At 49.5% G+C, this 13940-nt stretch overlaps 2 protein-coding genes across 2 annotated transcripts; one reads left to right on the forward strand and one right to left on the reverse strand.

The window, feature by feature from the left end:
• Positions 1 to 2960: 2960 nt before the first annotated feature.
• Positions 2961 to 8220, reverse strand: YIPF3 (Yip1 domain family member 3). The gene is made up of 9 exons (XM_027682087.1): positions 8087 to 8220; positions 7791 to 8003; positions 7608 to 7714; positions 6932 to 6977; positions 6553 to 6645; positions 6083 to 6214; positions 5455 to 5568; positions 4861 to 4984; positions 2961 to 3466 (listed from the first exon to the last, which is right to left on the reverse strand). Exons 1-9 carry the CDS (start codon positions 8168 to 8170, stop codon positions 3345 to 3347), a joined length of 1035 nt encoding a protein of 344 aa, XP_027537888.1. The 5' UTR covers positions 8171 to 8220; the 3' UTR covers positions 2961 to 3344.
• A 19-nt stretch (positions 8221 to 8239) lies between these two features.
• On the forward strand, positions 8240 to 12370 carry POLR1C (RNA polymerase I and III subunit C). The gene is made up of 9 exons (XM_027682089.1): positions 8240 to 8344; positions 8427 to 8498; positions 8670 to 8777; positions 9327 to 9459; positions 9579 to 9698; positions 9910 to 10062; positions 10241 to 10390; positions 11606 to 11722; positions 12049 to 12370. Exons 1-9 carry the CDS (start codon positions 8276 to 8278, stop codon positions 12165 to 12167), a joined length of 1041 nt encoding a protein of 346 aa, XP_027537890.1. The 5' UTR covers positions 8240 to 8275; the 3' UTR covers positions 12168 to 12370.
• The last annotated feature ends 1570 nt before the right edge of the window (positions 12371 to 13940 follow it).

A 13940-nucleotide genomic window follows, 5' to 3' on the forward strand; every position in this document is an offset into this window, starting at 1 on the left:
CTGATGGCTTTCAGAAAAGGAGCAACTGATCTCTAAGGTCATGTCAAATGATTCAGATGAGAACAGGATCCTAGGTATTGCAGGAACAAAGGCTGGATCTCAGAGTGGTGGGCACGGGATGGGTGACCAAGAAAATCCCAGCTGCTGCTGCATACAGGTCAACTGGAAGACTACACTGTCTCACCTCTTGATTACCTCCAGGCATTAATCAACCCATGCTTTTTTAAACAGACTATTATTAGAGAGGTGCTTGAAGAAGAGCCCCTGGGACTTGTCCCACTTCCACTGACAGCAGCAACCCTGAAACACTGATGAAGATGCCCTAGTGCTGGCATCTTCACTGCCCATTGTCAGGAGCAAGAGCACATTGAGGAGACAAGCATCCAACCTCACTTTATGCTCAAATACATTGGAAAAAGTGGCACAGGAGCTAATGGTCCAAAGCTCTGGTTCCCTAAACCTAATTAAGGGCTATGCAGAGGGGACTTTGACAATGCTATTTTGTGTAGAATTAGATATTGCTTCCTTGTTATGTGCAGTTACCCAGCAGGTATGAGGAAGGTTGTTTATTGTTTACCTACTGGGGGCACAAAGACTGATGCCATTAACAGTTCACACAGCTACCCTCATTCGAAAGGGTGAGGTGTTGGGGGAATCATTTCAGATTTGTGCCAAGGGAGGAGGGACAAAATGATTTTAGATTTGCTGCAAGAGCTGTGGCAGGAAACAAAGGTAGAGATAGACTTGCACAATAGGCTTGTAAGGCTTGTCATGATAACTACAGGACTTGAGTAAGCACTGAAATGCCCTCCCACAAGGACTTTACTAAGGCTGCATGCTCAGCATGCTCCCTGGAACTGCAGCGTGCACACATTTCCCTGAAAAACCTTGTCCTTCTCTGTCAGCAAAAGGCGATGCTGAGGCTCTGTCAACTACTGAATTTCTGGCAGTACAGAGCAGTTCAGCTTCCAGCTGCTGCCGCACAGAGGATTAATTGGGGCTGAAGAACTGGAGCACAGCAAGCCCCACAGGTTCCAAGAGGGTGATTGGTTGTCACCCTGGTCATGTTCCCAGCTGACACGACACACAAGCTGCCCAGGGGACGCGTGAGGAGTTTGCTTGCTGCTCTCTTCTGTGCTTTGAGTGAAAACACAGGGCACAGCTTCACCCTCCTGCTTCAGCTAAGTGGCTCGGTGTGGTAGGGGAGCACAGCTGTTCTCTGACTGTCTCTGTAGATCAGAAGTGATAGAGTTTGGTGCAGAATGATTTTTCTTCTTGGCTGGACTTAACTCCAGTGAAAATTGCCTCTTTTCCTTCCTCCCTGCTTGTGCTTCCAGAGTTCGCACCAAGAGAAACACATCCATTCTAGGCTGCCAGAGCAAGAACTGTGAATTAGAAACCAACCTCCCATGGAGATATAAAGAGGGAAATACCAGGATCAGCATTAAAAACTAACACTTCCATTTTGTCAAGTATCAAAGTAATAGAAATTCTAGGAGCTTAAAGTGGTTCAACTGGTCAAAAAAAATGCTGTGGAGACTAGCCCAAATAACTAACAATTCTCTCAAATAGCTTGCTCTGAGTGCTGTTCTTCAGCCAAAATGCTTCCTGAAAGAGGGGGACGGGCAGGCAGGGAGGGAAGGGGAGGAGAAAGTGAGAAAACATGTCTATTATGCATGTGATTGCTAGCACACAAGCTTCTTGCTCTAGGAAGGGAACAAATTATGAACGTGGGAATAGGCAAACAGTGGAAAGTAGGTCTGTAACTGAAAATGCTCAGATCCAGTGATGTTTTTAACTGAAGCAGATGACCAGCCTGATGACAGTAGCTGGTACTATCTTCCTCTCTTTCATTGCACCTTGGCACTAGTCTGAATGCCACTACAGCTGCATCCTTTCCTTTTAATATAAACAAGAGACCAAAGAGTGCAGTGCTGACGTGCTGCCTTGTGCACAGCTAAGTTGTGGGTACACCAAGAAAGGGCAATGTCTTGTGCTTTCTTTCTGCCTAAGGATGAGCTTTCTCTGAGGGGTGGCTCCTCTCCTAGACATCCAGAAATACAGAGAGAAAAGGTGAAATCCAGTTATCAGCTAACAGCTTTCCACTCTCAGACCAGTAAAAGTAAGAGCAGTGAGGGAAGGTTGAACTAATCATTTGTGTGTTAGTGCAGCGCAGGTAAGCCTAGACTGGGCTGCTCTGCTTCCCCATCCTTACTGGAGCTTTCTCAGCATCAGTACGCTGGAGATACATGTGCCAACCTATTTCCATTGCACACTCCCCATTTTCTCCCTTTGTTTAATGGAAACACTGGAAAAAAGTTTGCCAGAGACCCTCAAGGCTCCAGGAGTCCTTTCAGAAACAAGGCTTAGACTCTGCTTGAAAAACCAGGCAGTACACAGCAGACGCGGTGTCTGGGGGAGCAGGATACCACTCCTGCTCAGAGCAATTAGGTGACAGTCTCTTGGCTGGGAGACACAAGGGCAAGCAGCACAAGGGTGGGCTGAACCAGCCTCTTAATAGAAATACCCACAGAAGACCACGCACAAACATGCTGCTCCTGCACGGCCCACAGAGCAACACGGGCAGAAGGGTGTTAAGAACAAAAGGCGCTGTGAAAGCCTGGGGACAGACACATTTCTGACATCCCAGGAGAAGGGATGGTGAGGCGAGATAGCAGCTTGGACCAAGTGAAGAGAGAGGAGTCAATCTGGAGCATGACAAGGAAGATCATGTGGTTAAACATTGTGCTGTTCTGAAAATCTCCAGAAAAAATGAAGTTCCTGTGCTTCTTGGGCTATGGAAAAGTGCCCAAGAGAGGTCATGTATCACAGAACATTTGAAGTAGGACAGCAGAAAATTGCAAAGAATCCTGCTTTGAGCCTAGGACAGGACAGATAAAAGCATAGAGACCCAACACCACTCTCCTACTAGACAAGCAGGCTCAAACATAAGACATCACTCAGCACCAACATCAATTTAATTCTTCCCTCTTCAGGACAGGAACAGGGCAGATACTCCTGGAGTTACATCAGCAAGCGGAAAGAGGGCTAAGGGACAAACTGTGCCGGGAAATCCCAGCTAAACATGCAGGCAACAGAACCACTCTACTCAAGACAGCCCAGACCTGGGTGGGGGAAGAGTGTAGTTCTTCTGAGTCACTGAGGTGCGACTCACCTCAGCTGAGTCCACTCAGCTACTCAAAACTGTAACCCAAAGGACAGGTCCAGCAAAACAAAACCAAGTCGTCTTCTTGTTGTTCTGTCCTGTTCCTAAGAGACAGCAGGTTACTGTGGCCCTATGCAGCCCCAGAAGTAGTGAAGGAAGCAAGTCCAAGTCTGTGAAACTACAGGGTCAATGCAATGGCTTTGGCTGTTGTGTTCAGTACAGCATTGGAAACAACTGGAACATCTCGGGCAACTCTCTGAAAGGGTGGCATGTTGGGTCCTTCCAATGTGTCCAGGATACCTGCAGGGTACAGAAAAAAGGAGAGAGAGGCAACAGTTAGTTCAGATGATAGCAGATGGCATGTTTCTTCTTGCTTTTCTCTCTGGCCAGGTAGTGGTTGATGGTGTCAGGGCCCAGGATATGCGAAACACTTGCAGGCAAAGAGGAGACATCTAACCCCAAAGACTGAGCAAGAGTAAACACCTCCATCCAGAGACCACAGGGTACACACCCGAGCTTGACCTCAGGGCAGGAAAACTGCATGTTACCAAGAGTAACACAGATCTTTTTGCTTTGAGGGTGTCCGATCCAGTCCCCTGCCATTTGACCTGAATGCAGGTACTGCCAGGGATGTTGCTCTGCTGAGGCAGATTGATAAAATCCTGTTCCTACTTCATCCCAGCACAGGTCCTGCTCTTAGACCAATTGCTTGCTTTCATCCTAAGATACACTTGCAGAATTACATCAGGAGCTGCAGCTGGGCTGCAATATGGAATTTTTATCACTGCAATGCAAACATAGACCATTCTTGGCAGAAAATACATATCCTGATGCAAGTGTTCTCAAGTCCCTGTCAATTAACCTCTCAAGACTGATCATCAGTCTTGGAGTGCCTTGAAGAAAACTGGAGTATATTTTATTCTATTTCATCTGCCAAATAATTGCACATCAGAGCTCAGAACCTTCACCATAAGAACAGATCAAGGAAAGAACAGGATTTATATCTAGAAGGACCTGTAATGCTATGCTATAACCCCTAATTATGCAGATTTATCTGAAATATCATGAATGGGTCTGGCTGCCTAAACTCATAAAGATGCTTGCAGAATTGCATATTTAGGGATCTGGAAACTCTCTAGAGATAAGTGGGAGAAGGTGTTTGGGTTTTTTTTAAAGGATGTTGAGACTTTGTCAGAAGAAAACAAAAAGAGATACAGAAAGGGACCTGAACAAGCATAGCCCGGTGAACAGTACCAACTGGGGAAGATGCAGCTTCTGCTATCTGTGTTGTACAACAGAAGATGACAAAAGGTGTTGAACAAAGAAGTAAAAATACTTATGACACATTTCCTGATCAGAGAAAAGCAACCTGACTTCAGCAATATTCAGGAAGGGGCTGGATATCTGCGTGCAAGAACAGTCAGTCCTGCTACACTTCACTTGTGGGGAAATAATAAGGGTCCTCCCTCGCAACTTGGGTCTTAAGTGCTAAAACTCAGTGACAGTAACTACCTCATTGTCTACCTGGTGCCCTACTTCAACAGCTTCCTCTAAAAAAGCTACTCATTCTTCAGTTGGAAACCAGCACAGATACCCTAAGGACAGACCCAAACTGTCCATCCTTTCTCTCAGAGCAAAAAGCAGCTTCTCTTCCCCCACATTTAACAGGATGTCTTCATATCTCCCTTGCTTACCTTCTACCACCTTGTGATAAGCAAAGTGCAGATAGAGGAGGAAAAGCATATGCAGAGCAGCAAGAGTCCCACACAGGATGAGCCGCTGGGTATGTCCCACGGTGCGTGACACCAGCACAGCAACCTAGGAGAGAGGTGGAGACCAGAGACAAGGTAGCTGCTACCTGAGCCTCTAGCATTGCAGTCAGAGGCACACAGGAGGATGGGCCAAGTAGGGAGAATCCATGGAAACACTAATCTGAGTCTTTTTCACAGTTTTCACCAACAAATTTAGAGCAACCTGACTTTGTTTTGTGTAGGTGAACCTTGCCTGGTTTTGCCAAGAGTGCAGGATGCGCAGGCTTGGCTCTCCAGAGCAGCAAGAGCTGTAAGGGAGTAAATCTCCCGCAGCTCTTAGAATGGGTGAGGATATTAATCCAAGCAGCACCTCCCTGCACCAGTGGCCAAATGATGCAGGATCATCGGGCTGTTCTTCACAGCAGCCCAACTGGCTGTGAAATGAACTGCCAGGCCCAAAGAACAGAAAGCAAACAACCCCTCCCTCCCTTTTTTTTGTCCCAGGAAGAGGAAGACCCCAGGCTGCCTGTCCCTTACCATTCGTAGTGTGGAGAGTCCACCAACAACCAACCAGAAGATATAGAAGAGAGAATGGAAGTGGATATTATAGGTGACAAAGAGAGTGATGCAGTGTCCAAAAAGGCCATAGCCCTGACAAAACAAAAATGTCCATATTACAAGTGTCAGTCCCACACAAAGGGCCATTGATCAAGAGCACAAACAGCCTATTCCTGCACCACTTCACTGAGGCAAAGGCTCACAGACCACTCATTCAATGCCAAAGAGTCAACCAGAAAAACAATTTTAACAGCATCTCACATCCACATAGTCTGTCTGAAGGATTCATTAGCATGTCAGAGATTGAAACAACTTGGGAAACAAAGGAAAGATTCTCTGATTCCAGAGAAATTGGGGTCTCCTCTTTTTTTCCACTAGGCTCTCAAATCAGGAAGTGCAGAGCAGGAGACCTGCATGAAGGAACTGCCTCCTTGCACTATTGCTGTGCCTGGAATGGGGCAGGTCTGAAGAGCATCTTGGAATTCCAGGTTGTCCCAGTTACCTGGGACCAATATTTTACAGGGACTTTTCCTGTTCTTTGAGAAAAGCTTGTGCTGGAACACCATGCAGCCAATGTGCATCTCCAGGCAGTTCCACCTATACATACCAACAGTGACAGCATCTGCACCATCGTGATTTGTGCATTGCACAGATATGCCAGGAAATACATGAAAGACGAGACGCCCAACCAGTAACCGAAGCAGGTCCCAATGGCTGTGCCCATCAGTGTGCCTTCCCTCTGTGGAGAGAGCGTCAGGATGAGGAAAACTCATAGAAGTGACCTGCCAGCACCCAAATTTCACCTGACAGTCCCAGAGCCTTTCTAGGCATTAGCAAATAGCTAGCTAGCAGTGTTCAGAAGGCCACATGACCCAGCAGCTCTCCCAGCAGCAGAGTGTCAAGACTTTCTGGTGCATCCTTCCTCCCACCCCCAAACCAACAAGTTCTTTCTCAAATCCATCTGCTTTCAGTGAGACGCTTATTCAGTTATGGAAGAGGTTTCTTCTCTGTTTCTACTGTAATTGTAGCAATCCAGAGCCCCGTCAAACCACAACTTATCACTGAGACTTGACGTACAATGATGGTGTCTGAGGTCTTCATTCCATGCAAAAGAATGGCCACTAGTGTGAAAACCAGCATGAGGGGTCCGTACAGCTCGCCTGCAATCTTCTACAGGAGACAGATGAGGGAAAGTTTGGTCAGTGCTCCCGAGTACCAGGGTCCCACCACAAGGAATGTGACAAGTGTCTTGGATGAAGTTTATCGCCTAGGTTATTGCCTAAGGTTAGGTGAGAGCACACTGAGATTTGGAACAACCACAAGAAAGGGGTCACCAACATTTTCAGGGAGATGAACACCTAACAAACTGAGGTCATTAATAACATGGTCTACTTCAGTTTTGCAAGGTGGGACAGTCACTTGGCCATGGAGTCTGATTCAGCAAAAGAGAACTCACCTGTGGGAAATTAATCATCTTCACAGGAATCATGGACTCCAGGAGTCTGCATCACAGGAAAGCAGGCAATGACAACAGGAGCAGGAAGGGCAATAGGATGGTTAACAAAATGCTTCATAAGTAAAATATTCCATACACCCATTACTAATGTTTGCTGCTGTGTTCCCAGGCCTTGGGGAACAGAGATTCTTTCTAAAGGGTTCCAGAAGGTCACTAAAGAAGAAAACTCTTACTGTCAGTGGGTAAACTTTGCTGAGGGCAGGGGGGGCAGATTCAATTAAAATATTCAGGGATCCATGCAGGGATGAGAGCTCCTTGACAGAACAGCAGGAACAAAAGGCAACTTTTCATAAAAGCTCACAAAACTTTGCCTTCTTGGACACAGCTGTGTTGCAAATCCAACAGAAGCCACACAACACAGCCAAGTACAAAAAGGCTGAGAATGCCCCAGAGCCCTTTCTCCTGCCCCAAGCACCAGTGTTGGCTGGCAGGGCTGCCAGCCCAACAGCAGGATCTCACTAAGGAGAGCGGGACACACTAAGGGGAGTGTTTCCCCATCCGTGAGCTTTCCCGCAGGCTTGACAGCCCAGCCCTGCTCGCTCGCCCGGTGGACACAGCCAGCCTGCTGCAGGCACGGAGCTGCCGGCCCCCTCAGCCCCCGCCGGGCCCTGCCCACCTGGCTCGCACTTGGACGGGCTCCACATCGAAGTAGGGCCGGAGGATGTCGATGTTGGCGTAGAGGCTGAAGGCCTTGGAGGCTTGTCTCTTGCCCACCTGCCACATCTGCGGAGAGAAGGTAGCGGGCAGCGGCCGGGTGGGCAGGAGAGGCCGCCGGGGCCGGCAGAGGGGCTGCGCTCACCTGGTCAGCGACCTGCCGGCCCAGCTGCCCCCGCAGCCCCTTCATGCCCAGGAACTCCCCGTCCTCCTCCTCGCCGGCGCCCGCCTCGCCTTCTGCCTCCTCCTCCTCCTCCTCCTCCTCCTTCATGCGCTGGTGCATCTCCCCCATGTCCTCGAAGCTGGAGCCCGACGTGTCGTCCATGTTCTCCATGTCGATGACGGCGGAGCCGCCACCCTGCGCCGGGGCAGACACGGCGTCAGCGCCCGCTCGGCCCGGCCCGGCCCCGCCGCGCCGCCACCGCCCCGGCCCGGCCCCACCTGCATGTTGTCCTCGAAGCCGCCCCACTCGGCTGCGGGGGCGCCGCTCCTGCCGCCGCCGCCCGCCGGCCCCGGCGCGGCCATGGTGCCCGTCCCGGCCCCGCCGCGCTGGCCCGGATGGGCGGGAGCGGATGTGACGGCGGCCGTGGAGCCGCTCCCGGTGCCGGCGAGCAGCGCCCCTTCGCTCCCATGGCGGCCCTGCGGGGCGCGGACGAGATGCGGGACCGCGTGGTGCTGGGCGAGTTCGGCGTCCGCAACGTGAGTGAGCGCGTCGGGGCCGGAACGCGACCACCCGGAGCCCGCACCCCCTCACGGCCCCGCCTGTGCCCTCTCCTCGCAGGTCCACACCACCGACTTCCCCGGAAACTACCCCGGCTACGACGACGCCTGGGACCAGCAGCGCTTCGAGGAGGTGGGTGAGCTGCGCCGGCGGCTGGGGTGGGTGTGTGGGGAGGTGCGGGTTCTGGCCGGGGCTGTGGGTGGGTGTGCGGGGGGATGCGGGTTCTGACTGGGGCTGTAGGTGGATGTGCGGGGTGATGCGGGCCCCGCGGCCGGCGTGACCCGCGGTGCGCGGCTCCTGCAGGCGTTCCGCGTGGACGTGATCCGTGAGGAGGGGGACTCGCTGGAGTTCGACATGGTGGGCATCGATGCCGCCATCGCCAACGCGTTCCGCCGCATTCTGCTCGCCGAGGTACCGCTGCTTGCGGGGGTGCTCGCCTTGGAGTGCCAGCTTACGACTTGCGTGATGGGGAGCGGGGAAGGTCCGGCCTGATGTCAGCCCGATGTCAGCCCTTGTGGATAGCTGAAGGGTTTGGAAGAGAAGGACACGTTCATTCTACATGTGTGCCAGGAACCCAGAAGAGAGGGCTTAGCAGCATGGGCAATGCCACCTGTTGCACTTAAGGGTGCTGCTGGTGGTGTCTGCGGGTCAGCCTTTTGGACACAGCTGTGTTGCAAACCAAACAGAAGCCACATAATGCTGCCAAATACTAAATGGTCGAGGATGCCTCAAAGCCCTTTCTCCCGCCCTTCACCTCTTGTGATCGATTGTTTAAAAAAAATAGGGAAGGGGTATATGGGGTGTGAGGGGATATTGGGTCCTCTGACTTGGCAGAAATACCTCTGAAAATAGCCTGCATGGCAGTTATTTGTGGGAGAGGAGGGGCTCTCTAGCTGGATAATCTGTTGTCATGTAGTTCAACTATTATCTTATGCTGACTTGATCTCTTGTCTCCCTGAGGTGCCAACGATGGCTGTAGAGAAGGTCTTTGTGTACAACAACACATCCATTGTGCAGGATGAAATTCTGGCTCATCGGTTGGGCCTCATTCCAATCCGAGCTGACCCTCGGCTCTTTGAGTATAGAAACCAAGGTGAGAGTCTTGGATTGAACAGAAATTTTGAAGGTTTCCCTCAAAGTAGGAAATCAGAGTCATGTAAACTGAGCAGAAGTGTGATTTCATAGAGGCTCATGGGGTTCTTCCCTTCCCAGGAGATCAAGAAGGCACAGAAATTGATACTCTGCAGTTTCAACTGAAAATAAAATGCAGCCGAAACCCTCAGGCAGCTAAGGAATCATCTGATCCTGATGAACTATATTGCAATCACAAAGGTGAGATCTCTCCTAAAAATAGGTGCTCTTCTTTGGTTTTTTTGGTCTTGAAAGACAGGATTTGGGCTGTTCTCCTGTGTGCCCTGTGTGTGCACAGGGAGAGAGCTGATACCATTCTGCTCAACTTACTTTTTGCCATCTCCAGTCCTGTACAGATCAGTGACCTGCTTTGAGACAGAAGCTGGCTGATGCTTGTGGCTTCTCTTTGCAGTGTACAGTAAACATATGACATGGGTGCCCTTGGGGAATCAGACAGACCTTTTTCCGGATGCCGACTTCCGACCAGTTCATGATGATATCCTCATTGCATTGTTGCGCCCTGGACAGGAAATAGATGTGCTTATGCACTGTGTCAAGGGTATAGGTGAGTCCTGAGTCCTGGGGCAGAAGAAGGAGGAATGTGAGTGCTTGGAGTAGGGCACTGCTGTGTGAAGGGGAAGGGTGGAGAACTGGCTTTCCCCCTGGAACTTTAGGCCCCGGCATCCTTGCACTCTTGTTCCCTGAGGCCTGTTCTCATCCTCGACTCTTAACTCTTCTTGCAGGTAAAGATCATGCCAAGTTTTCTCCTGTGGCAACGGCCAGTTATCGACTGCTTCCTGACATTACTCTCCTGAAGCCTATTGAGGATGAGGCGGCTGAGACATTGCAGAAGTGCTTTTCCCCTGGAGTCATTGAGATCCAGAATATCAAGGGTACTTCTTTTTTGCTCTAAGTGCTTTGATCCTTACAAGCTTTGGTTGAGACTGATTCGAGATTAGAGCTAAACTTTGTAGTGACAAAACCACATTGTGGTGTTGCCTTGCTGGTCAGCACCAGCTCATGCTCTTCTGAGCCTGGTTTTATGGATGAGTGACTGCCACATGCAGATGTGTTGAGTGTTGAACTGGTGTCTCCCTGAAATGCTAAGGCATTGGATATGTGTCAGACTGAGTAGCGAGCTCGCTTCCTCCAAGCAGCTGAGTGTGGAGAAGGCTTCTTGTGTCCTGCCTAGGGGTACATGCAGGCTTTGCGTTTGGGTTAGTGTTCCAATCCGCTTAGATGCAGAGGGGAACCAGGTTCTAAAACATTCCCATAAGCGAGATTAAGGCACAAACCAGGCCAGATGCTGGGTCTCAAAATGATAATTTGACTTTATTTTGTAACACAAGAGAGCAGAGAGAAAGAAGGAAGATAAAAAAGTGGGAAAAGCTAAGGGTAACTGTTAAAAGCACAGGACAGGGGTTACCACCACCATGAAGTACTGCTGGCTTGCAAGCTGGTAGATCTCTGCTGGGCTTCTTCCCTGGTCGCCTTGTATCCTCCGAAGAATGAGCTGAACCAACAGGGTAACAGAGTGGCAGCACCTCCTGCAGCAGTTCTCAAACAGCCCCCCAGCAGTCCCCAGGCACGGCCTTAAATACCCCTGGATGTCCATTGGCCACTTCACCAGTATCCCAGCAAAGGTCACCTGGTAGCAAGATGGACCCTGAGTGTCCATTGGCTGGTTCCCAGTCTCCAAGCAAGATGTGCCTGGCATACCTTATTTGGGAGAGTAAGTCCTTCCCATGTTTTTTGATTGTAACAACTTTCTATCTTTTTTGCTCATCTGCCCGCCTCTGCTAGCTTGCTAGGTGCCTCCTGGAGCTTTTTCAAGTAGCTCGGCTCCTGCAGCAGCCTAGCTGTGGCATCGAGGCTTTTTAACTCCATGCTCGAGACAATGGCGAAGCAGACTCCATCTTGTAATCAGTCCACTACAGTTAGTTCTGCCTGGCTGGTGTTTCATTTTGGGTATATGCCAGTTCTTTCAGGTGGTGGCGTCCCTGCCTTTGCTGATGGAGGAGTGCCTGTTTGAGGGGTAAGCACCTGCGTGACCACAAGGCACCCATCTGCTGCAATTTGCCCACCTCATTTCATCTTTTTCCCTTTAGGAAAAAAGGTGGCAAGAGTTGCCAACGCACGGCTGGACACATTCAGCAGAGAAGTTTTCCGTCATGAGGGTCTGAAAAACCTTGTGCGCCTGGCAAGAGTACGAAACCATTACATCTGTAAGTGTCCTGTTCCCCACAGAGCCCTGCCTGGTTTGTGTAAAGAAGAAGGGACTGGCCAGCATGTATGGCTGGGTTTCTGCCTCCTCCCACTCCCTCATCAGCATTCATACATTCATATTCCAGTGGGTAACTACTGAGGTTGTGGTTTGGTGTTGCTTTGGGATTGAATCTCTTTGTGCTTCCTGCTGGCAAATGTAACCTGTTTGGCTGTGAAGATCTGGCTTGTTACAAGTGTGGTGTAAGGGAAGGCGAGGGACAGAAACATGGAGCCAGGTGCAGGCTGAAGCTGCCTTGTGGCTGTGCTGACCTGTGTCTCTGTGCAGTTTCAGTGGAGTCGACGGGTATCTTGCCTCCAGATGTGCTGGTGAGTGAAGCCATCAAGATCCTGATGGGAAAGTGTCAGCGTTTCCTGAACGAGCTGGACTCTGTGCCTATGGAGTGACCTGGCTGTAGATGGGAAGCATATCCCTGCACTGCTCTTCCGGGCTTCCTGCACCTGCCTGTAGGGGTGATTCCTCTTCCATAGGCAAGAGGCTTGATACAGGCTTGCCAAGAGTCTTAGGACCATCTCTTTGGATTTGTTTTCTGTTGGTAATTAGCCTCAGTGAGGAGATATGTTAAAATAAAGGCTTTTTTTTAAAGCTGTCTCCTTCTGTGCCATTTGCAATTGTGAAACTGTAATACATGGAGAACAAAGTGACAGCAGGTCTAAAGATGAATAATAGCATTTATTTTAGATTGTATGCAGTATGTAAAGAGGCCTGATATGGCAGTAGGGTGAAGCACTTCAAAGCAGGTCAGTGAGATTTAATGAGTTGGTATCACTGCAGGGCTGTTTGTGGGTGTCTCAGACCAGCTCCGGCATAGGTAATACGTTAGAGAAAAGGCTCTGCTCTCAGAGGGCTGGAGAACCTCCCTTATGAAGAAACTGAGAGGGTTGGGATTGTTCAGCTGAGAACAGAAAGTTTAAGGGAGACCTTATTCTGGCCTTTCAACATACAAAGGGGTTGGGGAGAAAGACTTTTTTCCAGGGCCTGTAGTGACAGGCTAGGAGGCAATGGGTTTGAACTGGAAGAGGGTAGATTTAGATTGGACATAAGACATTTTTTACAATGAGGGTGGAGGCAAGTTGTCAAATAGGTTGCCCAGAGGAGTTGTGGATACCCCATCCCTGGAAGTGTTCCCAGAACAGGTTGGATGAGGCAACCTGGTCTAGTGGAAGGTGTCCCTGTCCAGGGCAGGGGTGTTGGACTAGGTGATCTTTGACAGTCCTTTTCAGCCAAAAGAGTCTATGATTCTATGATACAGCACTGTATTTCTCTGTGCAAAGGTGGGATTTAAAAACATGCTTGTAAGGCTGTCCCTTCTCAGATATCTCAGGGAAAGGCATTTCATCACAGGTGTTAAATTTATTTGTCTACTCTGTTCACCCATTCAGTGACTGTACTTTGGGCCAACCTTGAAACAGAACTGAATGGTAGAGGGCAAGTGACAAAGGCCTCTCCACCCTGGGAGGACTGGCAAGGTAGTCTAAGTGGTGAGCACTATTGTTACTCAGCACAGGATAGATCTTGGCTTGTGAAAGTCTCTTGACAAGCTGATGGAGGGACTGGAATTTCAGAAATGTCTGGGAGTTACTGGTGTGTCCCAGTTGCTTAAGTCAATCCACACTATAACGCTAGAATTCAGTGTAGCAAATGGTTATTTCACTGGGATATAATTACTTCTGCTGTTAATGTTACAGGTGGTAGGGTGAATATGCTGTAGGGGAGAGGTACAGTTGGCATCTTGGCTCCAATCCCAACCTGTCCCATGTCACTATATTGTTTCAGACCCATGCATGTGCTGGGTCTGTCTATGTGTGTGTATGTATAGATATGCATATATATATATATACACAGATACACAAGATATGGTGTATATACACACACACATGTACACAAACATATATATCTATCTCACAAGATACTGCTCTTCCCAGCAATAGCTAAGGTTGGGCTTGCAGGCTACTTCAGTAGCATATACACCTCTCTCTGCTACTGCTTCATGTATTTCCCATGCTGCTTATGGAACATACCCTGAAATAGCCCAAGGGTTTTGCTTTGGCAACATATTCGCCTCAAGCTGCAAACTGGGACCCAGAATTAATATAAACTAGCTGTGAGTGACATGTAAGTACTTTAAAATGCAATTTACCCCTCACCTTCTAATTTAA

Source organism: Neopelma chrysocephalum, unplaced genomic scaffold (assembly GCF_003984885.1).
Source record: "Neopelma chrysocephalum unplaced genomic scaffold, ASM398488v2 Primary Assembly neopelma1_61c, whole genome shotgun sequence".
Classification (NCBI taxonomy): Eukaryota; Metazoa; Chordata; class Aves; order Passeriformes; family Pipridae; genus Neopelma; species Neopelma chrysocephalum.

Bases quoted from the DNA above. Each gene is read 5' to 3' on its own strand.
- YIPF3 (XM_027682087.1), bottom strand. From the start codon at position 8,170: ATGGCCGCGCCGGGGCCGGCGGGCGGCGGCGGCAGGAGCGGCGCCCCC. The intron at 8,004-8,086 runs GTGGGGCCGGGC...GCCCCGGCGCAG, and splicing joins GCTTCGAGGACAACATGCAG to GGTGGCGGCTCCGCCGTCAT. The intron at 4,985-5,454 runs GTAAGGGACAGG...CCTCTCTCCTAG, and splicing joins GACTCTCCACACTACGAATG to GTTGCTGTGCTGGTGTCACG.
- POLR1C (XM_027682089.1), top strand. From the start codon at position 8,276: ATGGCGGCCCTGCGGGGCGCGGACGAGATGCGGGACCGCGTGGTGCTG. The intron at 8,345-8,426 runs GTGAGTGAGCGC...CTCTCCTCGCAG, and splicing joins GCGAGTTCGGCGTCCGCAAC to GTCCACACCACCGACTTCCC. The intron at 10,063-10,240 runs GTGAGTCCTGAG...CTCTTCTTGCAG, and splicing joins GCACTGTGTCAAGGGTATAG to GTAAAGATCATGCCAAGTTT.